This window comes from Prionailurus viverrinus, chromosome A2, assembly GCF_022837055.1.
Source record: "Prionailurus viverrinus isolate Anna chromosome A2, UM_Priviv_1.0, whole genome shotgun sequence".
In the NCBI taxonomy this organism is placed as follows: Eukaryota; Metazoa; Chordata; class Mammalia; order Carnivora; family Felidae; genus Prionailurus; species Prionailurus viverrinus.
In genome coordinates, this window is record NC_062562.1 from 18,987,957 (window position 1) to 19,015,925 (window position 27,969).

Below are 27,969 nucleotides of genomic sequence, written 5' to 3' on the forward strand. Positions count from 1 at the left end.
CACTCCAAAACTCACTTTAAGTATAAATATATAAGTGGTCTGAAAGCAAATGAATGGCAAAAGATACATCATGGTAGCAGGAGGTATAAGGAGATGGAGTGGGTATATTAATACCATAGAAATGATTTAAGGTTAACAGAAATAATGAGGAACATTTCATAATAATTAAGAGTCAATCCATCAGTTTCTCCTTTCAGTTACAGTTGACATAAAACTAAAAATCAGTAAATCAGTAAATCAGTAAAAGCAAAGATCTGAACATTACCAACTTACCTTGACATTGATATATATAGGATACTACGCTCAACAACACAAATGCAGATTCAAATGCACAGATTCAAATTATGTTTACTAGGATATATCCTATTTTGGGTTTTAAAACAATATGTAATAAATTCAGAAAGATTGAAATCACAGAGTATGTTCTCTGAAAACAGAATTAAGTTAGACATCAGTAACAGCTGTGAAAATCTCAAAAATTTGGAAATTAAAACATTTCTCAGTAATACTGTGATCCAGGATGAAATCATGGGGTGCCTGGGTTGCTTAGTTGGCTAAAGGTCCGACTCTTGATTTTGGCTTAGGTCATGATATCACAGTTTGTGGGATTGAGCCCCTCACTGGCAGCACGGAGCCTGCTTGGGATTCTCTCTCTGCCCGTCCCCGCACTCCCCTCCCTCCCCCTCCCCCGTCAGACTGTCTCTCTCTCTCTTTCTCAAAAATAAATAAACATTAAAAAAGGATGAAATCCCAAGTGAAATATGGGAATATTTGGAACTGAATAATGATTAATACAACATATCAAAATTTGTGGGTTGCAACCAAAGCCATACTTAGTGGGTAACATGTAGCTTTAAATGCTTATATCAGCAAACGAGAGATCTAAAATCAATGATGTACAAAATAAAAATCAGTGATCTGAGTTCCCACCTTAGGTAATTAGAAAAAGGAAAAGCATATTAAGTCCAATTTAAGTAAAAGTAAAGAAGGATAGCATAAATCAGTAAAATGAAAATAGAAAAACAATACAAGAAATCAATGGAAATGAAAGCTTGTATATTGAAAAGAGAAAGTCACTAAGCTTACAGACTGATAGAAAAAAGAGTGGAGACACCAATTACCAATATGAAGAAGAAAAGAGTGTACCACTACAGATCCTACAGATATTAAAAGGATAATAAGGGAATATTATACATTTTATGCTTATGAATTTTGCACCTAAGGTGAAGTGGAAGATTCTTTGAAATATACAAATAACAAAAGTTATTCAAAGAGTAATAGGAAACTATAATAGCCATATATCCACTAAAGAAATAGAATTTGTAATTAAAAACTGTTCCACAAAAAAACTCCAGGCCCAGATGGCTTTAATGACAAATTATATAAAACATTTTAGGTAGAAATGATACCAATCCTAAACAAATTGTTTCAGAAAAGAGAGGAGAGAACAGTTCCTAATTTATTATTGGAACTGATATTAACTAATACCAAAATCAGACAAACATATTACAAGACAACTACAGACCAAAATTCATCATAAACGTTGGCACACAAATCTTTTTTTTTTTTTTAATTTTTTTTTTCAACGTTTATTTATTTTTTTTGGGACAGAGAGAGACAGAGCATGAACAGGGGAGGGGCAGAGAGAGAGGGAGACACAGAATCGGAAACAGTCTCCAGGCTCTGAGCCATCAGCCCAGAGCCTGATGCGGGGCTCGAACTCACGGACCACGAGATCGTGACCTGGCTGAAGTTGGACGCTTAACCGACTGCGCCACCCAGGCGCCCCGGCACACAAATCTTTTTAAAAAATATTTATTTATTTATATCCAAGTTAATTAGCATGTAGTGCAACAATGATTTCAGGAGTAGATTCCAGTGATTCATCCCCTATGTATAACACCCAGTGCTCATCCCAACAAGTGTCTTCCTTAATGTCCCTTAACCCATTTAGCCCATCTCTCCTCCCACGGGATATCCCCTCCAGGGACCCTCTGTTTGTTCTCCTTATTTAAGAGTCTCTTATGTTTTGTCTCCCTGTTTTTATGGCACAAAAATCTTTAATACAGTTTTAGTAAATTAAGTACAAAGGTATATAAAAATGATAATACATCATGAACAATTAGGGTTTATCAAGAGAATGTGAAGGTTGGTTTAATATTAGAAAATCATTCAGTTTAATTTGCTGTCTTAATAGGATAAATAAGAAAAATCATATAATTTTCATAAATGCAAAAAAGTATTTGACAAAATTAAACATTCATGACAAGAACTCTCAGTAAACTGAGAATAAAAATGGCTTTGCAGCTTCATTAAGGGGCATTTACAAAAATTCTATAGCTAACGTAACTCTGTTGTGACTAGTTCAGCGCTTTTCACTAAGATCATGATCTGTAAAAGTCTAAAGCTGACGTCATAAATAATGATGAAACCATACATTTTTTTCCTCTTAAGATTAGAAACAAGGCAAGGCTGTCCATTCTCGCTTTTTCTATTCAGTATTGTATGGTGGTACTAGTTATTGCAATACAACAGTAAAACACACACATTGTAAATATTGGAAAGGAAAAGCTAAAACTCTTTTACTTTTTACTTTTTATTATTTTTTTAAAAGTATTTATTTTGAGAGAGAGAGAGAGACCTGCGAGTGTGAGCTGGGGGAGGGGCAGAGAGAGAGGAGAGAGAATCCCATGCAGGCTCTGTGCTGTGAGTGTGGGAGCCTGATGTGTGGCTTGATCTCACAAACCCTGAAATCATGACCTGAGCTGAAATCAAGAGTTGGACACTTAACCAACTGAGCCACCCAAGCACTCCTAAAACTCTTTTATTTATTTTTTATTTTTATTTTTCTAAAATTCTTTTAAATGCACACATGATTGTGTATGTAGAATTCCCTAAGGAATCTAGGGAAAAAAGCTGTTAGAACTAATAATTGAATTTAGTAAGGTCACAGGCTGTAAAGTCAGTATACAAAGCCAATAATATTTTTATGTTAGCAGTGGGCAATTATAAATGGAATTATAAAACAACTTCTTTTGCTAAAGAGACTGTCTTTTTTCCATTGGATACTTTTCCCTGCTTTGTCAAAGATTAGTTGGCCATACATTTGTGGGTCCAATTCTGGGTTCTCTATTCTATTCCATTGGTCTGTCTGTTTTTGTGCCAATACCATACTGTCTTGACATACTGGATAAAGGGCTAGTATACAAAATCTATAAAGAACTCACCAAACTCCACACCTGAAAAACAAATAATCCAGTGAAGAAATGGGCAGAAGACATGAATAGACACTTTTCCAAAGAAGACATCCAGATGGCCGACACATGAAATGAGGCTCAATGTCACTCATCATCAGGGAAATACAAATCAAAGCCACAGAGAGATACCACCTTACACCGGTCAGAGTGGCTAAAGTGAACAAACAGATCAGGAAACTATAGATACTGGAGAGGATGTGGAGAAATGGGAACCTTCTTGCACTGCTGGTGGGAATGCAAACTGGTGCAGCTGCTCTGGAAAACAGTGTGGAGGTTCCTCAAAAAATTAAAAATAGAACTACCCCATGACCCAGCAATAGCACTGCTAGGAATTTACCCAAGGGATACAGGAGTGCTGATGCATAGGGGCACTTGGACCCCAATGTTTATAGCAGCACTTTCAACAATAGCCAAATTATGGAAAGAGCCTAAATGTCCATCAACTGACGAATGGATAAAGAAGATATGGTTTATATATACAATGGAATACTACTTGGCAATGAGAAAGAATGATATCCTGCCATTTGCAGCAATGTAGATGGGACTGGAAGGTATTATGCTTTGTGAAATAAGTCATACAGAGAAAGACAGATACCATATGTTTTCACTCACATGTGAATCTTGAGAAATGTAACACAAGACTGTGGGGGAGGGGAAGGGGAAAAAAAGTTACAGAGAGGGAGGGAGGCAAACCATAAGAGGCTCTTAAGGACTAAGAACAAACAGGGTGGATGAGGAGTGGGGGAGGGGAAAGTGGGTGATGGGCAGGAAGGAGGGCACCTGTTGGGATGAGCACTGGGTGTTGTATGGAAACCAATTTGACAATAAATTATATTTTAAAAAAACAACTTCTTTTATGATAGCATTAAAAAATACTTAGGAAAAACAGAGTGCCTGGGTGGCTCAGTCGGTTAAGCGTCCGACTTCGGCTCAGGTAATGATCTCATAGCTCATGAGTGCAAACCGCGTGTCATCACCCCTGTGATGATGGCTCGGAGCCTGGAGCCTGCTTCAGATTCTGTGTCTCCCTCTCTCTCTCTTCCCCTCCCCCACTCACACTCTGGCTCCCTCTCTCTCTCTCAAAAATAAGTAAACATTAAAAAAAATAAAAAAATACTTAGGAACAAAATAGGGAATGATTTGCAAGACCTGCAAACTGAAAACTGCAAAATATTGCAAAGTGATATTAAAGGAAACTTTAATATATGCAGAGACAAATTATGTTTATTGGAAGTTTCAGTGTTGTTAAGATGGCAGTTCTTTTCAAACTGACGTATAGATTCATTACAAAGTCAAAGCTTAGGAGACTTTTTCTTGAATAAGTTGAGAAGCTGATTTTAAAATTTATATGGAAAGACACCATACAATAGTAAAAACAATCTTGAAAAGGAAGAATAATACTATACGATACACAATATCTGATTTTTTTCCTTTTTCTTTTTTTCTCTTTATTTTTTTTAAAGTAGTCTCCACACTGACCGTGGAGTCCATCACGGGGCTCAAACTCACAACCCTCAGATCAAGACCCAAGCTGAAATTGAGTTGTACACTCAACCAACTGAACTAACCAGGCACCCCTTACAACACCTGATTTTAAGACTGGGTGATGGGCATTGAGGAGGGCACTTGTTGGGAGGGGCACTGGGTGTTGTATGTAAGTGATGAATCATGGGAAGCTACCCCCAAAACCAAGAGCACACTGTGTACACTGTTAGCTAACTTGACAATAAGTTATATATTTATATACTTACTTACATCAAGCTACTGTAATTAAGACAATGTATTGTAGAACTATTGACATAGAGATCAATGAAATTAGATAGAATCCAGAAGTAGACCCATACTTATATGTTCAATTGATTTTGACAAATGAGCTAAGTCAGTTCAGTGGGGGAATGGATAGTCTTTTCAAGAAAGGGTATAGGAACAGTCGGATTTCTGTATGAAAAGTAACCTCAACCTTTTTCTTAAGGCAAAATTAACTTGAGATGTGTCACAAACTTAAGAGTCAAAACTATTAAATTTCTAGAGGAAAATGAAGAAGAATATCTTTGTGACTTTACGTTAGAGATTTCCTAAATAGGACACAAAAGGCATAAAGTATGAAAGGAAAAATTTTGATGACTTGCACTGAATCAAAATTAAAAATTTTGCTTTGCAAAGGACACAGTGAAGAAAGCAAAAAGGCATTCGCAGTCCTGGAGAAATTATTTGCAGAACATTTGTATGGCAGATGATTTGTAATCTCAAAACCCAGTAATAACAACAAAAGAATGGGCAAAAGGTTTGAACAGTCTTTACAAAAGAAAACATAACCAATGGTCAATGAACTGAGCCATTGGTTCAGATGTGTCCACATCTGCATCACCCAGTGGTCATTTTGGGATTGGGTGAATAGACAAAGTGTGGTGTGTCTATAGAATAAAGTACTACTTAACAATTAAAAGGAATGAACTGTTGATACATGCAACAATTTGAGTGAGTTTCAGGGGGGTTAATGCTGAATGAAATAAGTCCATCAAAATGGTTACATAGTGTATGACTTTATTTTTATGGCATTCTCCAAAAGACAAAACTATAATAGATAGAAGACAGATCAGCAGTTGCCCTGAGTAAAGATGAGGGAAGGTGAGACTTGAAAGAGATAGTATAAGGGAGTTTCTTTTGGGGTAAATGGAACTGTTCTGAATATGGTTTGTGGTTATAGTAGCACAAATCTATGGATGTGCTGATTCCTAGAACTATATACCAAAAGAAAAAGTTTCACCTTATAATTTTAAAAATAAAAAGTTAAGTCTAAGATTCATCAGTATTTTGTGTAGCTCTAGTATATTGTACTTCATTAATCCATTCTTCTGTCAGTTCATATTTTTTTCCCTTCTCTTTTGTTATTAGGGGCAGTGCTGCTATGAACCTTCTTGTGTTGCCTCCTGGCATACATGTATTTTTTTTTAGGGTATGTGATTAGGAAAGCAATTGCTGAATTGTGGCATATGCAAGTTCCAATCTGAGAAGATAATGCCAAATTGTTTTCCAAAGTGCTTTCAGTTTACATTTTTTTCCTACAGCCTATAAACTTTTTGCATGTCTGAGAATATCTTCGTTTTTAAAAAATTTTTTTCTTAAAAACTGAGAATAAACTGAGGGTTGATGGGGAATGGGAGGGAGGCGAGGGTAGGTGATGGGAATTGAGGAGGGCACCTGTTGGGAGGAGCACTGGGTGTTGTATGGAAACCAATTTGACAATAAATTTCATACTAAAAATTTTTTAAAAAATATTTATTTATATTTCAGAAAAGAGAGAGAGAGAGGGGCAGTACGCAAGTGGGGGAGGGGCAGAGAGAGACAGACAGAACTGGAAGCAGGCTCCAGGTTCCGAACTGTCAGTACAGAGCCTGACGTGGGGCTCGAACCCGTGAGCCATGAAATTATGACCTGAGCCAAAGTCAGACACTCAACCACATGGGCCTCCCAGGTGCCCCTGAAGATGTCTTCATTTTATCCTAACTCTTATCAATAGTGTAGATATAGAATGCTAAGTTAGAAATTATTTTCCTTCACCATATTTAAGGCAGTGTCTATTGTTTTCTGGCTTGCAGTGTTAGAAGTCTGTGACTCCTGATCTTTTAGGTACAATCTGTTTTTCCTATTTGGAAGCTTATTAATAGAATCATAATTCTCCCAGAATTCTGGGATTTCACAATACGTTCACAAATTTCACAGTTATGTTCTTTGGGTTGGGTTTATTTTTGTCCAATATGTTGGGTCCTTGGGGCCCCTTTTTATTAACTCTAAATAGATAGCATGATGCATGAAATAAGTCAGAGAAAGGTAAATACCAGATGATTTCTTCACTCATGTGGAATTTAAGAAACAAAACAGATGAACAAAGGGGAATGGGTGGAAAAAAAGAGGGAGGCAAACCACAAGAGACTCCTAACTGTAGAGAACAAAATGAAGGTTGCTTGAGGGAGGTGGGCCAGGGATGGGCTAAATGAGTGATGGGGATTAAGGAGGTCATTTGTGATGAGAACACTGGGTGTTATACATAAGTGATAAATCACTAAATTCTGCTCCTGAAACCAATATTGCAATATATGTTAACTAGAATTTAAATACAAATTTGAAACATAAATGATAGCATGAGAATGCCTGAAGGGTAAAAAGTGTTGGATACTAGAATTTGGAGAGCACAGTGTTAGAAAGGGGCTGGAGTTTTTTTTGTGTATGTTCACATAATCCTATTTTTTGTTCTCATTGCTACTCCTAAGATGTGCCTGGTGTCACCCAATCTAGAATAAAAATGCATTTACTTTTCTGGAGAATAAACTTCCAGCCATTTTCCTGAGTGGAGGAAAGGGGATACACTGAGATAATGGATTGGAGGAGGTAAATCTAATGTTCTAAATGCTGCCTAGAAATTTTATATCAATCTTTTCTTATTTTAGCATCTCCCTTGAACTCCTTCCTCCCTACCTCCTTCCCGCCACTTCCAGAGTTACCCGTTACTGCCAGTTCTTGAGCTTGTTAAGAATTTTGAGGTGTAAATTGGGTTGGTTCTTTTTACTATTGGTACGGGTTTGGTTTTCTCAGACTGGTCCATCTGTTTTTCAGCTTTTAAAATTACTTAAGTTTCGTTTCCTTTCCCATTTCTTCATCGTATGGGTTACAGGATTAAAAATAAATTTTTTTCTTAACTGTGGTTTTAGTTAGATTTTAGGAGAGAGTGAAATTAGATGTATTTGGCTAGCTTCCTTTACACTTTAAATTTAAAAATTTTATGGTTTCAGTATTTGGTGGAGCAGGGAAAATGATGATTTTTAAACTTTTACATCCTAACACACCTGGTAAATCATCAAGAAATTACTTCTCATGTATTAGGATACTTGGAGTATAGGGTCTGAAGAAGTTTTTCCTACAAAGAACCAGAAGTTCTGTTTTCTTGAATGCTTGACCCAGGAACTTAAGATTGAGTGCTGTATGCATGCAAGGTTTTTAGAAATCTGTGGCTGTTTTTCCATGGATGTCAGTAAACTTAGGTGCATGTTCCTCAAAGAGTGGCCACAGCTTTCATCAGTTCTCAGGCAAGTTAGGTTTTAAAGTGAAGTGATATACGGGTTTTATCCTATTTTCTATCCTAGGTAAAGATTGGATCCACCCTCTGAATCCCAGCATTTTGTCAGTGTTGGCCTTTTATTCAGGCAGTTATAACGAGGGACTGTTTCCAAATCACAATAGAAAATTTTAATGTGTTTTTTCTGCCTTGAATAAAATATCACTTTCTTTTTATTACCTGTTTTCAGTTTATCTGCTGTGTCTAATGAGCCTGGTTTGTATTTCCTAGGTTTATGATTTTGCATCAGTAGTCTTAAAACATTGATATTTCAGGTCTCAGTGTATGGTTGCTAGTAGGATTTTTTTTAAATAAGTTTTTGAAAATCATTTTTTTGTATTTCTAGGCAGAAACAATTCTCTATAATTATGCTACTGCATAATGACAATTTTCCAGCTAAATAAACAGCATGTTGAGATTGTGTGCTATGGTTATTGTACTAACTTTTGGAGTCATGTTCTTCCACTTGAGTTTTTTAGAGTTTTATTTAGATTTAGGTGTACTTTAAAATATCTCTAGTCCAGTACTTTTCATCTCTTGTAGTTTTTTGTATTATCTTGCTGTCTTGTTTTCTCATTGACCTATAGTGGGGAATGGTTTAATTGTCCTTCAGGCAGGACAGGTATATACCAGTGTATTGCACTAAATTATGTTTTTGTTAGGTGAAGTCAGTCTACCAATGTGTCTTTCCCTTCTTAATTGTTTTTATTTTATTTTTAGACTAGCTGTCATTTTGTGACTATATATTTTGCATTGTCCTGCAGTATCTTCCTTCAAACATTTCTGCTTAAAAAAAATTGAACTACCCATTCTTCAGCACTTCATTTTATTTTTCACTTTAGCATGCACTTGACCATCTGACATACCACATATTTTTGATTTTTTTTACAACCTGTTTATTTCCAGAATGTTTAAGCTTCACAGGCACAAGGGTTTTTGTATCTTTTGTTGACTGCTGTGTCTCCAGAGCCTAGAATAGTGCCTGACATATGATAAATACTTGTTGAATGGATTTCTACCCATTCATATGATTCTCTTTTTCAAAACAAGTATAAAGAGAAAGGTTTTGTTTAGGACACAGTCCTAGATTTGAATCCTAATTTGACTTCTTACTAGTTTTGTGATCCTGTTCACTAATTGAACAATTTGTTACCTTTTTCCTTCTCTATGAGACTTGGCAACTAAATTTGGATTTAAAGTGAGCCATCCCAGTTCACCTTGACTGCTTTAAAAAAAAACATTACCGAATTATAATTGAGATACAATAAGCTGCACCTACGTAAAGTGTCCAATTTGAGGGACACCTGGATGGCTCAGTAGGTTGTGTCTGACTTCAGCTCAAGTCATGATCTAATGGTTCATGAGTTTGAGCCCTGCGTTGGGCTCTGTGCTGACAGCTCAGAGCCTGGAGCCTGCTTTAGATTCTGTGTCTCCCTCCTTTCTCTTTGCCCCTCCGCTGCTCACGCCTGGAGCCTACTTTGGATTCTGTATTTCTTTCTCTCTCTGCCCTCCCCCACTGTACTCTGTTCCTGTCTCTTTCTCTCAAAAAGAAATAAACATTAAAAAAGTAAACCGTACAATTTGGTAAGTTTTGACATATGTATTCACCCTTGAATCCATCACTATAATCACTCCCAAAAGTTTCTTTAATCCCACCCTTTTATCCTTTATCCTTTCTTTCCCTTCTTGTCCCTTTCCTTATCTTCAGACAACTACTGATCTGCTTTTTGTCACTGTACATTAGTTTGCATTTTCTAAAATTTTATATAAATTAGTCATACTGCATGTACTCTTCTTTTGCCTGCTTCTTTTCATTTAGCCTAATTATTTTGAGATTTATCTATGCTTTGTTTATCTATTGCATGTATCAATAGTTCATTCCTTGCTGAATAGTATTCTATTGTATAGACATGCCACAGTTGTTTATTCATTCATTTGTTGATGGGTATGTGGGTTGTTTCCATTTTTTTGCTAATTACACATAAAGCTTCAATGAGCACCCATGTATATAGGTCTTGGAATGGTTGTCTTTTTCCTTTCCTCTTGGGGAAATAAATACCTGGGAGAGGAATGGCTGGATTATGTGGTATGTGGTTTAACTTCTTTTAGAAACTGCCACACTTTTTCCCAAAATGATAGTGCTGTTTTATAATCCCAGTATATGAGAATTCCAATTTTTTCACATCCTTGCCAACATTTGGTATGGTCAGTCTTTTTAATTAAAGCTAACTATCTGTAGGTATGTAACAATATCTCATTGTGGCTTTAAGTTTGCATTTACCTAGTGACTAATGATGTTGAGCATCCTTTTATGTGCCATCTGTTTACTTTCTTTGGAGTGAATGTACAAATCTTTTTGCCCGTCTAAAAATTAGGCTTTTTTCATATCGTTGGGCTTTTTTAGTTCTCGTTGTTTTTGAAATTTTGGAATCATTTATTTAAGTCATGCTTTCCATGATCTTAAAATTTCATGCCCCATATCTCAGTTTTTCTTTTTATCATAATAGCTTTTAAAAATTGTGACCAACTATACATAACATAAAATGTACCATTTTAACCATTTTTGAGTACATTCACAATGTTGTGTAACCATTACCATTATCTATTTCCAGAACTTTTCATTATCCCAAACAAAAAACTCTAAACTTAGGCCTCCTGGGTGTCTCAGTTGGTTAAGCATTCAACTCTTGTGCTCAACTGAGGTCTGGATCTCAGGGTGATGAATTCAAGCCCTGCATTGGGCTTCATGAACGTGTGAGCCTACTTAAACAAACAAACAAATCACACACAAAAATACCCCTTCTAAACTCGCTAAACAGTAACTCCTCATTCTGTCCTCCCCCTGGTCTAGATATTTTACATAACCGGAATCATGTAACCCTTGTCCTTTGTGTTTGGCTTATATCACTTAGCATAATGTTTTCAAGGCTCATCCACTTGTATCATGTATTAGAACTCAATTACTTTTTATTGTTGACAGTATTTTTTTTTTTTTTTGGCTGACAGTATTTCTGTGTGTGTGTGTGTGTGTGTGTGTGATGTCTCTGTGACATTTATTTACTAATTTGTTGAAGGACACTTAGATTGTTTCCATTTTTTGGCTATTGTGATTAAGGCTGCTGTGAAAATTGATGCATATGACTGAGTCCCTGTTTTTAGTTCTTTTTGGTATACACGTAGGAGTGGAATTCTTGGATCATATGGTAGTTCTATGTTTAACTTTTTGAGGAACCACCAAACTGTTTTTCATAGCACCTGCACCATTTTACATTTTCACCAGCAATGTACAAGGGTTCCAATTTCTCCACATCCTTGCCAACACTTACTATTTTCTGTTTTTAAAGAGAAAACAGTAGCCATCCTAGTGGGTGTAAAGTAGGTTTCATTTGCATTTTTCTAATGACTAGTGAAATTGGACACCTTTTCATGTGCTTATTACAGCTATTTGTGAAATGTCTATTAAATCCTTTGCCTGTTTTTGAGTTGGATATATTTTTTATTTTTATTTCTGTTAAGTTGTAGGACTTTTTATAGATTCTGTACATTAAAGACATGGTTGTCTTAACATGGTTAGAGATATTTTCTACCATTCTGTGGACTGTCTTTTCACTCTGTTAATAGTGTACCTTGATGGACAAAAGCTTTTAATTTTGATGAAGTCCAATTTATTTTCTTTTGTTGTGCTTTTGGTGTCCTATCTGAGAAACCATTGTCAAATCTAATGTCATGAATTTGCCCATTTTCTTCTGTGAATTTGATAGCTTTAGCTCTTATATTTCAGTCTTTGATCCATTTTGAGTTAATTTTTGTATGTGTGTAAGGTTAAGATCCAACTTCATCTTTTTGCATGTGGATATTCAGTTTTCCCGGCACCCATTTCCCAAAGTCTTTTTTCCCCCATTTGATGGTCTTGGCACTCTTGTTAAAATCTGTTGACTATATGTGTCAGGATTCATTTCTGGCTTTTAATTATATTCCAGTGAATCTATGTGGCTGTCTTTATGCCAGTACCATATTGGCTTTTTTCTTTTTTTTTTTTTTTTAATGTTTTTTTATTTTTAAGAAATCTCTACACCCAACGTGGGGCTTGCACTCACCACCCCGAGATTAAGAGTCATATGCTCTTCTGACTGAGCCAGCCAGGTACCTCCCATATTGTTTTGATCAGTGTAGTAGTAAGTTTTGAAACTAGAATGTGTGAGTCATACAACTTTGTTCTTTTTTTTTTGTTTTTTATTAGAGAGAGAGAATTCACGTGAGCAGGGAAGGGGGCAGAGAGAGAAAGAATCCTAAGCAGACTCAGTGCTCAGTATGGATCCCAATGAGGGACTTCATACCATGATCCTGGGATCACAACCTGAACCGAAATAAAGAGTCAGAACTCAACCAACTGAGCCACCCAGGCGCCCCAAACTTTGTTCTTTTTTCTTTTTTAAAATTTTTTAATGTTTATATTTGAGGGAGAGACAGAGCGTGAGCAGGGGAGGGGCAGAGAGAGACGGAGACACAGAATTCTAAGGAAGCTCCAGGTTCTGAGCTGTCAGCACACAGCCTGATGTGGGGCTCGAACTCACACATCATGAGATCATGACCTGAGCCAAAGTTGGACGCCCAACCTATTGCTTCACTCAGGCACCCCACTTTGTTCTTTTTTAAGATTATTTTGGCTACGTGGAGTCTCTTGAGATTCCCTATGAATTTTAGGGTGGGTTTTTCTATTTCTGCAAAAAATACTCTTGGGATTTTGATAGGAATTGCATTGGATCTGTAGATAGCTTTGGGTGGTATTGTCATCTTAACAGTATTAATTCTGTCAATCATGATGGGATATGTTTCCATCCCAATCATGGGATATGTTTCCACTTATGTAGATTTTTAATTTCTTTCAGCATTGCTTTGTAGTTTTCACCATACAAGTCCCATGCGTCTTTGGTTAAATTTATTTCTAAGTGTTTTATTCTTTTTTGATGCTATTGTAAATGGAATTGGGTTACAACCAAGGAAAGTATCTGCACTGGTACATCAGGGATATATCCAAAATATGTAACACTGAATTTTTGGTGGACAAGACTCACACTGCCTGCTCTGGCACCAGGCAGTTACTCCAGGAAAACCAGTTGCTATTCCCATTGCTGGACAGGGGTGACGAATGGGTTGGGATAGCTGATTTGCATATATTGTTCTGCCCAGGATCAGCAACATCTCCCTTCATCCCTTCATAGTGAGCACTCCTCTATAAGTGTCCAGTTAGGTTCCAGCATTCCAAGATAGTTGATTCTTGTCATTTTTTCCAGTTCACAGGTTCTTTCAGTGGAGGGACCAACTTGTAGAGCTCTCACTCTGCTGTTGTGTGTGACATCACACTTATTTTTGGATTTTAAGAGTTTTTAAAAATGTATTTAGGACACAAGTCCTTTATCAGATGTATGATTTGTAAAGGTTTTCTTCTAGTCTGAGTCTTGTCTTTTCATTCTCTGAACAGTGTTTTTCAAGGAGCAAAAGTTTTAAATTTTGGTGATATGCAGTTTATCAATTTGTCCTTTTATGGATTATGCTTGTCAAAGAAATGTTTGCCTAGCCTGAGGTCACGATGATTTTCTCTGACATTGTCTTCTGTAAGTTTTATAGTTTTAGGTTTATATTTGGGTCTATTATCCATTTCATCCATTTCAAGTTGTTGTTGTTTTTTAATACAGTACAAGGTATGGACGTAAGCTCTTTTTTTTTTTTTTTTGTATAGCTATCCAGTTGTTCTGGCACCATTTGTTGAATAGGCTATCCTTTTGACACTGCAGTTTCTTTGTGTCTTTTAAAAAAATTAGCTGTCTGTATATGTGTGGGTTTATTTCTGGAATCTTTATTTTGTTCCACTGATCTGTTAGTCTGTCTTTACATTAATACCATGATGTTTTGATTATTGTAGCTTTATAATAATTATTGAAATCAGGTAGTCTTATTTTTTGAGAGACAGTGCACGTGCACATGTCCATGCACGAGCAGGGGAAGGGCCGAGAGAGAGGTAGAGGGAGAATCCCAAGCAGGCTCCATGTTGCTTTCAGCACAGAGCCCACCCTGGGGCTTGATCTCATGAACCACGAGACCATGACCTGAGCCAGCATCAAGAGTCAGATGCTTAACCGATGGAGTCACTCAGGTGCTGATGAAATCAGGTGGTCTTAATATTCTATTTTCTTTTTTAAAGTGTTTTGGCTGTTTTGTCTTTCATTTCTATATAATTTAAAAAATCAGTTTGTCAGTTTCTACAGAAAACTGGGATTTTGATTGAGATTGCACTGAATCTGTAGATCAACTTGGAGAATATTGCCATTTTAACTGTATGAAGTCTTTCAACTAATAAACAGGGCATATCTATCCATTTATTTGGGTCTCCTATAATTTGTCTCAGGAATATTTTTCTGTGTACAAATTTTTTCCACTTATTTTTGTCCTATTTACACCTATGTATTGCATATTTTGATGTTATTTTAAATGATAATATTTTTCAAAATCTCCTTTTCTGTTTTCTGCTATTATACAGAAATGTGATTGATTTTTGTGTAGTGATCTTGTAATAAATAAGTGTACTAAACTCACTTGCTAGTTCTAGTTACTTATTTGGTAGATTCCATTTGATTTTCTGTCATCTGGATAGTAGATAATAGATAATCCTGTCATCTGCAAATAGAGTTTTACTTCTTCTATTCCAATTTTGATGATGCTTTTTATTTCTTTTTCTTTCCTGACTGTGCTGGGTAGGATCTTCAATACAATCTTAAAGGTGGTGAGAGTGGGCATATTTTCTTTTTTCTGATCTTAGAGAGAAAGGATTCAGTCTTATAAAGTTGACTTCTGAAAATTAAACTAGTGAGCTCTGAAAATTAAACTAGTAGATGTCAGTAACCACTGTGGGGGAAAACCAAGAGGTTATGTAGGTTGCCAAAGAGTGTGAAATGTTCTCTGTAGAGAGCAAAGACTGCAGTGTGGTCATAACTGGGGAAGGAATGAATAAAGGGCATGGACGGTCAAGAGAGTGGAAAAGAGAGTTCCAGAGAGCCAGATGTTGGTAGTATTTGTGTGCTCTTCAGAGAAGAGAGACATGAGGTTTTTTTTTTTTTTTTTTTTTTTTTTGTTTTGTTTTGTTTTGTTTTGTTTTGTTTTTTTAACAAAGTACAGTTTCTGGAGGATAGTGCTCTATGGTGGGATAAGGTTGGTACTTTTAGGCTTTGTATGACTTGTATGAAATACCTCCTTTAAACTCTTCACCCCCTTTTACAATGGTTTTTTGCTTACCAAACTGCCTTCTAATACACTTGTGTATTCTCCTACCAGTAGTATTGCCTTGAAAAAGGCACATCAGTGTCTTGGATGATGGGAAAGAAAGTTCTACATTAAAAAGTTAATTATTTAGTAGATTAATTATTTGGGGGGATTAATTATGAGGTGACTACTGTGAGTCAGATGAACTCTCTTGGAATGCCTTCTCATTTGTTGTAAGAAGTAATGCTGTCTTTTAGTTCTCTTAGAAGACTGTCATTTTGATTCCTCTTGCTGATAACTAACTTCCCTCTCCTCTTCCTCCCTCCCCTCCCCTCCCCTCCCCTTCCTCCCCTCCCCTCCCCTCCCCTTCCTCCCCTCCCCTCCCCTCCCCTCCCCTCCCCTCCCCTCCCCTTCCTCCCCTCCCCTCCCCTCCCCTCCCCTCCCCTCCCCTCCCCTCCCCTCCCCTCCCCTTCCTTCTTAAGATTAAATGTGTTAATATATGTGATATGCCTAGGAAAGTTCTGGAAATGGGAGTAGGCCTTCATCAGTTAGTCTATTTCTGTCAACATTCATCTCCTTCCTATAGCCTTTATAGGTATAGCTTTAAATAGCCTTCCTTTACTCCAAATATTTAATTAACATCTTACTCTGTTTCCACAGACTAGCACAATTTAACATTTAATGTTTGCATAGCTGTAGATGATATTCTTTTTGTCACTTATGTTGGAAGTACATTTCTAGTATGGTATGGCACAAGGGAGTGGGAATAGGGAAGGAAAGATTATATTTAGGGCAAAGGGAAGTTGAAAGGAAAGTAAAAGCTATGGTTTTCTTCTCTACCTGGCCTTTTAAATAGTTTCAGACAGTTTTCTTATTAGTACCTGTGTTTATCTGGTTTAAAGGCCTAGTGGCTTATTAAGGATAGACATTTTCATGAATCAGTTTACAGTCAGTATCTCTTTCCAAACTTATTTTTATACCTATTTTTCTCAGTCCTGTCAGTGAACATCATGTTTGACTCCCTCTATGGATTAAGCATGGCTCATAGAAAAATTCCATTGTAGGTGCTCCTTATCACTCAGTAACTATTCTAAAAAGGAAGGAAGGGAAGTATCTCTAGAAGCAAATTACAGTTACATTGTTATATTTACTTTCTAGTGAGACATTAAATAAAAACTTGGGCCCTTTCTGTAAATTTAATCATTACAGATGCACTGAGGTGGCATTTAACGGATATATCTCTCTCTATATCTATCTATCTATCTATCTATCTATCTATAGATATATATATATATATATATATATATATTTTTTTTTTTTTAGAAACTAGCTCCATAGTTAATACTCTTCTTTCCATCTCTGTTTTCAATTTGTTATACACGCTAGATTTTTTCCAGTGTCCTACTAGCCCTTAAGGAATATATAGTATACTTTTTATTTTGTATTGCAATGTTTCACTTGCTTTGCATGAGGTAGTGCTAAAGTAATGGCTAATTACCAGTTGTGAAAGAGGTGTGGGTTACTTTGGCATTATCCATGGCCAATTTTGTGTGCCTTAAGTCAGATTTTCTTTGCTATCCATGTTCTCCCAGGGTGTGCTGCTCCCTCAATCCAGCTCAAGGAACGCAAATTAACTTCATTATGGGCTCAAACAAAACTTAGTTAAGAGGACAAATCTGTTCGAAGAAAGCATGTATTACCAAGCCAAACAAATTATTTTTGTTTGAAGCACATATTTTTCTTTTTATTTTCATTGGTATGGATAATACAGAAATGACTATTGTTGGGATTGTTTCTCATTTAATCTAATAATTATCCTGGCGTTAACAAATAACAATGCAGTAATGCTTCAAATGCAAACTATTTTGTAGTTTTTTGACCTAGAAATAAGAAAAATAATCATAAAATATGTAAGAGACTGAAAATATTTTTGTGGGTTTCTTAAACAGTACTAAGGTGATAATGTGGTACACAGTCTGTATTAAAACTATTAAAATTTTTTTTAAATGTTTATTTATTTTTGAGTCAGACATTTAACCAAATGAGCCACCCGAGTACCCCTTAAATGGTCTCTTAACATTAATGTTCCCTATGATTAGAATCAGTCGCAAATCTTCATCTGTCAATGCTGATCTGTAATGAGATTTTATGTTTTTCATCTTTAAAAAAAAATTATTTTGAGAGAGGGAGCACGAGTGGGGATGGGCAGAGAAGAGGGAGAGAGAGAATCTCAAGGGGCTCAATGCTGTCAGCACAGATCCCAAAGCAGGGCTTGAACTCACAGTGAGATCATGACCTGAGCTGAAATCGAGTGTTGGATGTTTAACGACTGAGACACCCAGACGCCCCTCTGTTTTTCATCTTTATAAATACTTTTTAAGACAGATAGATATTACTAAATACTGATGTCAGTCTGTAGGCATATATTTAATTTGAGAATATTCATTATTTGGAAGGCATTTATGGAATTTATTAGCATCTTCTCTTGTTATTTGCCTTTTAGCCTGTCATTACATTTGAGATTAAAGTATTTCCAACCGATGGTTAGGTGGAAGTTCCTCAGTTGCACCATTATATGGGTTTTGAAATACGAAAATTTCCTTTGCAGTTGCATTGAAGTTTAAAAAAAAAACTGCAGGAACTGTATTTTGAGCACAAAAATGTGTACAATCCAAATTTGGGTTAGAATGGAGATGCTGTTTCTTTTTTTTAACTTTTGAAAGTATGAGGAGTTTATAAAGCAGCTTAACATTAGTTCACATTGGCATCAAAATATCTCTAATATAGTTATGTTTCACAAATAAGTGTGATTTTAATTGGATTCACTAATAAACATTATCAAGACTGGAAGCAAAAATTAATTTCCAAAGCCATTTATTATTTGACAATAGTGGATGAAGGAAGTTCTCATTCAGAAAAATTGCAGTCACAGCTTGAAATACAATAAAACTGCAATAAAACTTGACCACTACTAAGCCATCTTGCTGCTGGATACTTTAGCAAGTCAGTATACTTCCCTTATGTTTCTTATAAAAATTCACAGAGGTGAAGATGATCAAGTCCATGTGAGCAAATGAAATGAAGTTCATTGTTGGCTAATGGCAGACTAACACATGACAGTCATATAATTTCTATAGAGTACTTGCTGATGATCATACAATGAATAACCACAGGTTTTAAACATCTTACATTTTTATAAGCTTTGGAAATTGGTCTAATTAAGTTATTTTCAGCTCATGTATATATTTACTACCATTAATTATAACACATCTTAGTAGCTTCCACTTCAGATGGTACCGAGTTAATGTCTCAACTTGTTCAGTCACTTCAGACTTGGAATTGACTTCTTGAATATAACCGAGCAGTATCAGTAATATATGTTGACTTATTAAGAGTCAAGGAAAGCCACTTGCATTTCTTTGCCTTTAAAAAAAAGTATATCATTCGGTGGTTTTAATGTATTTAAAAAGTTGTGTAATCATCATCACTATCTAATTCCAGAAAATTTTCATCTCCATAAAGAATCCCTGTATCCAATGACAGTCACTCCACATTCCTCTCTCCCCTCCAAGGATATAGAATTTACTAATCTCTCTGTATCCATGGATATGCCTATTCTGGACATTTCATATGAATGGAATCCTACAATATGTAGCCTTTTGTGTCTGGCTTCTTTAATTTAGCATAAGTTTTCAAAGCTCATCATGGTAGTAGCATGTATCAGTACTTCATTCTTTTTTATGGATGATACTATTCCATTGAATGGATATACTGCATTTTGTTTATACCTTTATCCATTTGATGGATATATGGATTGTTTCTACTTTTTGACTATTACAATTGTGTTATGAACCTTTGTGTCTAACTTTTTGTGTAAGCATACGTTTTCAAGTTTTCTTGGGGTGTATACATAGGAGTGGAAATTCTGGATCATATGATAATTACACGTTTAACTTTTTGAGGAAGTGCCAAACTGTTTTCTACAGCAGCTGCACCATTTTATATTCCTACCAGCAATACATCCCTACATTTTTTAAATGTTTATTTATTTGAGAGAGAGAGGGAGAGAGAAAGAAGGGAAGAGAAGAGAGAGAGGAGAAGGGGCCGAGAGAGAAGGAGACCCAGAATCTGAAGCACAGAGCTGTCAGCACAGAGCCTGATGTGGGGCTTGAACTCATGAATGTAGAGATCATGACTTGAACTGAAGTCAGACACTTAACTGACTGAGTCACCCAGGATCCCCAGCATCCCTATATTTTTATTGTCAAATTTTTTTTAATTTGCTTTTTAAAAATTTTTTTATTTTTTTAATTTATATCCAAGTTAGTTAGCATGTAGTGCAACAGTGATTTCAGGAATAGATTCTTTAATGCCCGTTACCCATTTAGCCCATCCCCCTCTCCCACATCCCCACCAGCAACTCTCTGTTCTCCATATTTAAGAGTCTCTTAAGGACTGAGAACAAACCAAGGGTAGATGGGGGGTGGGGGAGAGGGGAAAGTGGGTGATGGGCAGGGAGGAGGGCATTTGTTGGGATGAGCACTGGGTGTTGTACGGAAACCAATTTGACAATAAGTTATATTAAAAAAAAAAAGTCTCTTATGTTTTTGTCCCCCTCCCTATTTTTATATTATTTTTGCTTCCCTTCCTTTATGTTCATCTGTTTTGTGTCTTAAAGTCCTCATATGAGTGAAGTCATAAGATATTTGTCTTTCTCTGACTTATTTCGCTTAGCATAATACCCTCTAGTTCCATCCATGTAGCTGCAAATGGCAGGATTTCATCCTTTTTGATTGCTGAGTAATACTCCATTGTGTGTGTGTGTATACATATACATATACATATACATATACATATACATATACATATACATACACACACACACACACACACACACACACACACACACCCCGTATCTTCTTTACCCATTTACCTATCCATGGGTATTTGGGCTCTTCCCATACTTTGGCTATTGTTGATAGTGCTGCTATAAACATTGGGGTGCATATGCCCCTTCGAAACAGCATACCCGTATCCCTTGGATAAATACCTAGTAGTGTAATTGCTGGGTCGTAGGGTAGTTCTATTTTTAATTTTTTGAGGAACCTCCATACTGTTTTCCAGAGTGGCTGCATCAGTTTGCATTCCCACCAGCAATGCCAAAGAGATCCTTTCTCCACATCCACACCAACACCTGTTGTTGCCTAAGTTGTTAATGTTAACGATTCTGACAGACGTGAGGTGGTATCTCATTGCGGTTTTGATGATGAGTGATGTTGAGCATTTTTTCATGTGTTGGTTGGCTATCTGGAGGTCTTCTTTGGAGAAGTGTCTATTTATATCTTTTGCCCATTTCTTCACTGGATTATGTGTTTTTTGGGTGTTGAGTCTGATGAGTTCTTTATAGATTTTGGATACTAACTCTTTATCTGATATGTCGTTTGCCAATATCTTCTCCCATTCCGTTGGTTGCCTTTTAGTTTTGCTGATTGTTTCCTTCACTGTGTAGAAGCTTTTCATTTTGATGAGATCCCAAAAGTTCATTTTTGCTTTTGTTTCCCTTGCCTCCGGAGATGTGTTGAGTAAAAAGTTGCTGTGGCCAAGCTCAAAGAGGTTTTTGCCTGCTTTCTCCTCAGGGATTTTGATGGTTTCCTGTCTTACATTTAGGTTTTTCATCCATTTTGAGCTTATTTTTGTGTATGATGTAAGAAAATGGTCCAGGTTCATTTTTCTGCATGTCGCTGTCCAGTTTTCTCAGCACCACTTCCTGAAGAGACTGTCTTTATTCCATTGGATATTTTTTCCTGCTTTGTCAAAGATTAGTTGGCCATACGTTTGTGGGTCCATTTCTGTTTTTTTAATTCTATTCCGTTGATATGAGTGTCTGTTTCTTTGCTAGTACCATACTGTCTTGATGATTACAGCTTTGTAATACAGTTTGAAGTCCGGGATTGTGATGCCTCCAGCTTTGGTTTTCTTTTTCAAGATTGCTTTGGTTATTCAGGATATTTTCTGGTTCCATACAAATTTTAGGATTGTTTGTTCTAGCTCTGTGAAGAATGCTGGTGTTATTTTGATAGGGATTGCTTTGAGTATATGTAGATTGCTTTGGGTAGTAGCGACATTTTAACAATGTTTGTTCTTCTAATCCATGAGCATGGAATATTTTTCCATTTGCTTTGTGTCTTCTTCAGTTTCTTTCATAAGCTTTTTATAGTTTTCAGTGTATATTTTATCTATTCTTATCTTTTAAATTTTTTTTTCAACGTTTTTATTTATTTTTGGGACAGAGAGAGACAGAGCATGAACGGGGGAGGGGTAGAGAGAGAGGGAGACACAGAATCGGAAACAGGCTCCAGGCTCCGAGCCATCAGCCCAGAGCCTGACGCGGGGCTCGAACTCATGGACCGCGAGATCGTGACCTGGCTGAAGTTGGACGCTTAACCGACTGCGCCACCCAGGCGCCCCTATCTATTCTTATCTTGATGAATAGTTGGGTTGTTTCCAGTTCTGGGCTATTGTGAATAAAGTTGCTGTGAACATTCTTGTGGAAGTTATTTGTTTTGAGTCACTTTGGTGAGGAGTTTATCAATTTTTCTGCATCTTTTTTTTTTTTTTTTTTTTTTTTACTGAAGTATAGTTGATGCACAGTGTTACATTAATTTTAGGTGAACAACATAGTGATTCAACAACTCTATAGGTTATGCTACGCTCATCACAAGTATAGTTAACCATCTGTCACCATATAACATTATTATAGTAGCATTGATTAATATTCCCTATACTGTACCTTTCATCCCTGTGACGTTCATTCCATAAGTGAAACCTGTACCTTCCACTCTCCACCCATTTGCCCATTTCTTCAAATGCTGCCCCTCTGGCAACTACCAGTTAGTTCTGTGTAATAATGGGTCTTTTTCTGTGGTTTTTTGGTCTGTTTTGTTTTTAGATTCCACACATAAGTGAAATAATATGGTATTTTTCTTTTTCTTTCTAACTTACCTCACTTAGCATAATATCCTCTAGGTCCATCCATATTGCTGTGTATGGCAACGTTTCTTTCTTTTTTATGAGCAATATTCCATTGTGTATATACACATATATATGTATACCACATCTTCTTTATTCATCTACTTACAGACACTTAGGTTGCTTCTATATCTTGGCTATTGTAAATAATGCTACAGTAAACATAGGGCTGCTTATATCTTTTTGAATTAGTGTTCTCATTTTCTTTGGGTAAATACCTGTTAGTGGAATTACCAGGTCATATGGCATTTCTGTTTTTAATTTTTTGAGGAGCCTCCATACTGTTTTCTGCAGTGTTTGTCCCAATTTACATTCCCATGATGAGTGTTCCCTTTTCTCCACATTCTCACCAACACTTACTACTTTTTGTCTTTTTGATACTAGCGATTCAAAGAACTTTATTTTTTGTGAGCAAAATGTAGCTCTTTTTTGTTTCAGGAGTAGAATTTAATGATTCATCACTTACATATAATACCCAGTGTTCACCATAACAAGTGCCCTCCTTAATAGCCATCACCCATTTAGCCCATCTCCCTCTGTCAACCCTTAGTTTTCTATCATGAAGAGTCTTTTGTAGTTTCATTCCCTCCCTCTCTTTTTTCCTCCTTCCCATATGTTCATCGGTTTTGTTTCCTAAATTCCCACATATGATTGAAATCGTATGGTTTTTTTTTTCTCTGACTTGTTTCGCTAGACATAATACACTTTAGCTCCATCCACATCATTGCAAATGGCAAGATTTCATTCTTTTTGATGGCTGAGTAATATTTCCTACATCTTCTGTATCCATGTCGTTGCAAATAGCAAGATTTCATTTTTTTATGGTTGAGTAATATTCCTGTTTGTGTGTGTGTGTGTGTGTGTGTATTACATCTTCTATATTCATCTGTGGATGGACAGTTGGGTTGCTTCCATATCTTGGCTATTGTAAATTATGATGCAATAAATATGGGATTCTGATTGGTATGACATATTTTCTCTGTTGTACATTTGCTTTTTATTTCATTAATTTCTGTTTATATTTATATTATGAGTACTTTGTTTCTCAAAGTATATTCATATTTATTTGATGATTCTGTTTTTCTCAATGTTTATTTTTGAGAGAGAGAGACAGAGCGCAAGTGGGGCAGGGGTAGAGAGAGAGGGAGACACAGAATCCGAAGCAGGCTTCAGGCTCTGAACTGTCGGCACAGAGCAGGGCTTGAACTCATGAACTGTGAGATCATGACGTGAGCCAAAGTCAGATACTTAACTGACTGAGCCACCCAGGTGTCCCTACTTAGTTATTCTTTGTAAAACTATCTGTTTTGGGGTGTCTGGGTGACTCAGTTAAGCATCTGACTCTTGATTTCATTCAGCTCAGGTTATGACCTCACAGTTGTAGGATCAAACTCTGTGTTGTGGTCGTGGGATCCACACCCAGTGTGGAGCTTGCTTGAGATTCTCTCTTTCCCTCTCCTCCTACTCCTCCCCTGTGCATACATGTGCTCTCTCTTTCTCAAAAAAAAAAAAACCTGTTATATTAGATCAGAAGCCTCCAGTGTTTATTTCTTCTTAAGTAATTGAAGTATATTTGCCCCAGAAGGACAGGTGAACGTAAGTCATGCTGATGGAGAGAGACACTCTGATTACAGAAGCATTTTCACACACATGCACATACCACTGAGGAACAGTAATTTTGCCAAAATATATTTCGGTATTCTGAGCTACTTAATATTACTGCTCAAAATACAGATTAAGTTGAAAGGGGCTTAGAAATTTGAAAGATGAATTAGCGAAGAAGGGAGAGTACATATTTAAGAAAAGTTAGGGCTTAATTTCAGTGACATTGACCTTGTCCCAGTATTTAAAAATGCTAACAGATGGGGTGCCTGGGTGACTCAGACTTTAGCTCAGGTCATGATCTTGCAGTTCGTGAGTTTGAGCCCCGCCTCAAGCCCCATATTGGGCTCTCTGCTGTCAGTGTGGAGCCTGCTTCAGATCTTTTGTCTCCCTCTCTCTGCCCCTCCCCTGCTCACGTGCATTCTCTCTGGTTCTCTGAAAAATAAATAAACATTAAAAAATCTTTAAAATGCTAATTGATGTGTTTGCCTTTGTTTTTCTAGTGATATGCAGCTTTCGAGGATCTGTCCCTCAAGGGTTGGTCTTAGAAATAGGAGAAACGGTCCAGATTTTTGAAAAATGTGAAGGTAAGTATGGATGTATACAGCACACAAATAGTGATGCTTTTGGGTAGCATTATATATATTTATTTTGTGGTAATAGATTATCAGCAATCGTTTTGAAACCATAACCAACCACATTATGGTACATTGTTATAAAATCCTTCCTGATCTATTTTTATCATAAAGGTATGAGCTATTTTGGCTCTAATAACAACAATTAAATAACTAATTGTTAGCTCTCAGAATGTAATTTTTACATATTATGTCAAATGATTAATTTTGATTTTACAATCAAATAGATAATTTTCTACCCATGCTTAGCTGCATTTGAATAGAATTGAATTGTAATTAGTTCATCTGTGTGTTTCTGTTTGATTGGCTGGACATGATGATCAGTTTTAATTAAAACAAGGCAGTAAATATGTGCTCAAATGAAGTTTGGCTTGACTATTAGCCTCTTCTGTGACATATGTGAGTATTTCTGCTGTAACATTTATGTATTATTGAACATGTGATATTTTTCAAAATCATGTACTCAGGAGTACTCCTGTGTCCCTTGGGTAAATTCCTAGCAGTGCTATTGCTGGGTCATAGGGTAGGTCTATTTTTAATTTTTTGAGGAACCTCCACGCTGTTTTCCAGAGTGGTTGCACCAGTTTGCATTCCCACCAACAGTGCAAGAGGGTGCCCGTTTCTCCACATCCTCTCCAGCATCTATAGTCTCCTGACTTGTTCATTTTGGCCACTCTGACTGGCGTGAGGTGATATCTGAGTGTGGTTTTGATTTGTATTTCCCTGATGAGGAGTGACATTGAGCATCTTTTCATGTGCCTGTTGGCCATCCGGATGTCTTCTTTAGAGAAGTGTCTATTCATGTTTTCTGCCCATTTCTTCACTGGGTTGTTTTTCGGGTGTGGAGTTTGGTGAGCTCTTTATAGATTTTGTATACTAGCCCTTTGTCCGATATGTCATTTGCAAATATCTTTTCCCATTCCGTTGGTTGCCTTTTAGTTTTGTTGGTTGTTTCCTTTGCTGTGCAGAAGCTTTTTATCTTCATAAGGTCCCAGTAGTTCATTTTTGCTTTTAATTCCCTTGCCTTTGAAGCTGATATTAACATTTATATGAAAATGCAGAAGGTTACTAATAGCCAAGATAATCATGAAGAAGGCAATAAATGGAAATTTTATACTACTGGATATCAAGTTTTATTATAAATGAAGACATTGTGGTTTTGGGGTAAAGACAGAATAATGAAACAGAATAGGGAGTCCAGAGACAGACTATCATGTATATTGTCCAGTGATATATGAAAAAGGTGATAATTGCAGTGCATTGGGGGAAATGATGTCCTTTACTAGAGGTGATACTGGGCCACCTGGAATAAAAAAATGATAGCCTATTCAATAAATGGTATTGTGTCAATATTGAAAGCAATGAATCTTGATCTCTACCTCATACCATTTGCCTTATATACAATTCCAGATGGAAGGTAGACCTAAATAGGAAATGTAAAACCATAATGTACCTTGAAGAAAGTAGAGGCAAATATTCTTCTTGGCCTTTGGGTAGACAATGATTTTTGATAAGGATCCAAAAGCACTAAGCATAAAGGAAAAGATTGGTAAGTTGTACTTTATTCAAATGAAGATCTGTTGTTCAGAAGACATCATTAAGGAGAGAAAAAAGGCAGGTTAGAGAGTGAGAGAGATGTTTGACAAGACTTGTATTTGAGTATATAAGGAACTACTACAAATCAAAATTAAGACATTACAATAGAAAAATGAGCAGAAGGCTTGACTAGGCTTGGCTCTTCACAAAACAGATACTCCAGTGGCTCATAAACATATGGAAAGGTGTTTAATTTCAGTCAGCAGGTAAATACAAATTAAAACCACAGTGAGATACAACAGTACAGCCACTGGAATGACTAAAATCCAAAACACTGGCAATACCAAGTGCTGGTAAGGATATAAAACAACTGTTAACTTTTATACACTGCTGGTGGGAGAGGAAAAGGGATAACCAGTTTGGAAAAGTATTTGGCACTATTTACTAAAGTTGAATCAACACATACTGATGATGTAGCAAATCTCTTTGTAGGTATATATCCAAGAGCCAAATACATGTATAAGATGTTAGTAATTGCTTTATTCATAATTGCTGCAAAGTAGGAAAAAACCACATGTTCATCAACAGTAGAATGAGTAAATAAATTGTGGTATATTGCTTCCAATGAATGTGATATGGAATGGAAAATGATATATTGTTACTACATACAACAATACGGATGAATATCACAGATACATTCTTGACAGAAGTCAGATGTAAAAGTTTATGTTATGGTTCTGTGCTCATAAAGTACAGAACCAGGTAAAATCAATAGCTGGTGATATTTGTCAGAATAGTGGTTAGAAAACCACTCCTATCTCGCTTCTTTTTCTGAGAGTATATCTATGATATTGTTGTGTGTAGTAACAATCCATTTTCCTTTCTGTATCACATTCAGCTTAAGGGTGTGTGTATGTGTCAAATGACTGGAAGACAGGAGTGACATTTGGGATGCTGATAACATTTTACTTATCTGAGTGGTGGACATACAGTTGTATATTCTTTGAAAGTTTACTTAGTTGTAGACTAATGATTTGTACACTTATGAATGTTACATATCAATAAAAAATTTACTTTAAAAAGTAAAAGGACTTGGAAAAAATTTTTATAAAAGTTAAAAAATGTAACAACATGGAGGCATCTAAAAAAATGTGCTGAATGAAAGACCCAGATGTGAAAGTTCACATTCTATATGATTCCACTTATATGAACCTCAAGAACAAGGAACACTACAAATCTGTGGTGATAGAAGACAGAATAGTGATTTCCTGGGAGAGTATTGACTGGAAAGAGGCATGAAGGAACTTTCAGGGTGATTGAAAATTTCTGTCTTGATGAAATATGGGTTACATGGCTGTTACATTTGCCAAAGCTTATAGAATGGTACATTCACAATGTGCATTTCACTGTGTGTAAATTATGCATCAATGAAATGGATTTTTGCTAAAAAAGGACAAAAGTCAAATTACAGACTGGAAAAACTTTTTTGGTGATATAACTGACAAAGATAAATAGAATATAAAAGAACTCATAAACCAGT

The 27,969-nt window shown here is 36.3% G+C and overlaps 1 protein-coding gene and 1 pseudogene across 1 annotated transcript in view; one reads left to right on the forward strand and one right to left on the reverse strand.

Moving 5' to 3' along the window:
- The window catches only part of LOC125161063 (eukaryotic initiation factor 4A-I-like), a 34,582-nt pseudogene extending 17,417 nt beyond the window's left edge, over positions 1 to 17,165 (reverse strand).
- DOCK3 (dedicator of cytokinesis 3) overlaps positions 1 to 27,969 on the forward strand; it is a 580,531-nt gene that overhangs the window by 65,179 nt on the left and 487,383 nt on the right. The window contains exon 2 of the mRNA XM_047849906.1: positions 24,762 to 24,845. Coding sequence (XP_047705862.1) covers positions 24,762 to 24,845 — 84 coding nt within the window. The remainder of the gene's footprint in view (positions 1 to 24,761; positions 24,846 to 27,969) is intronic.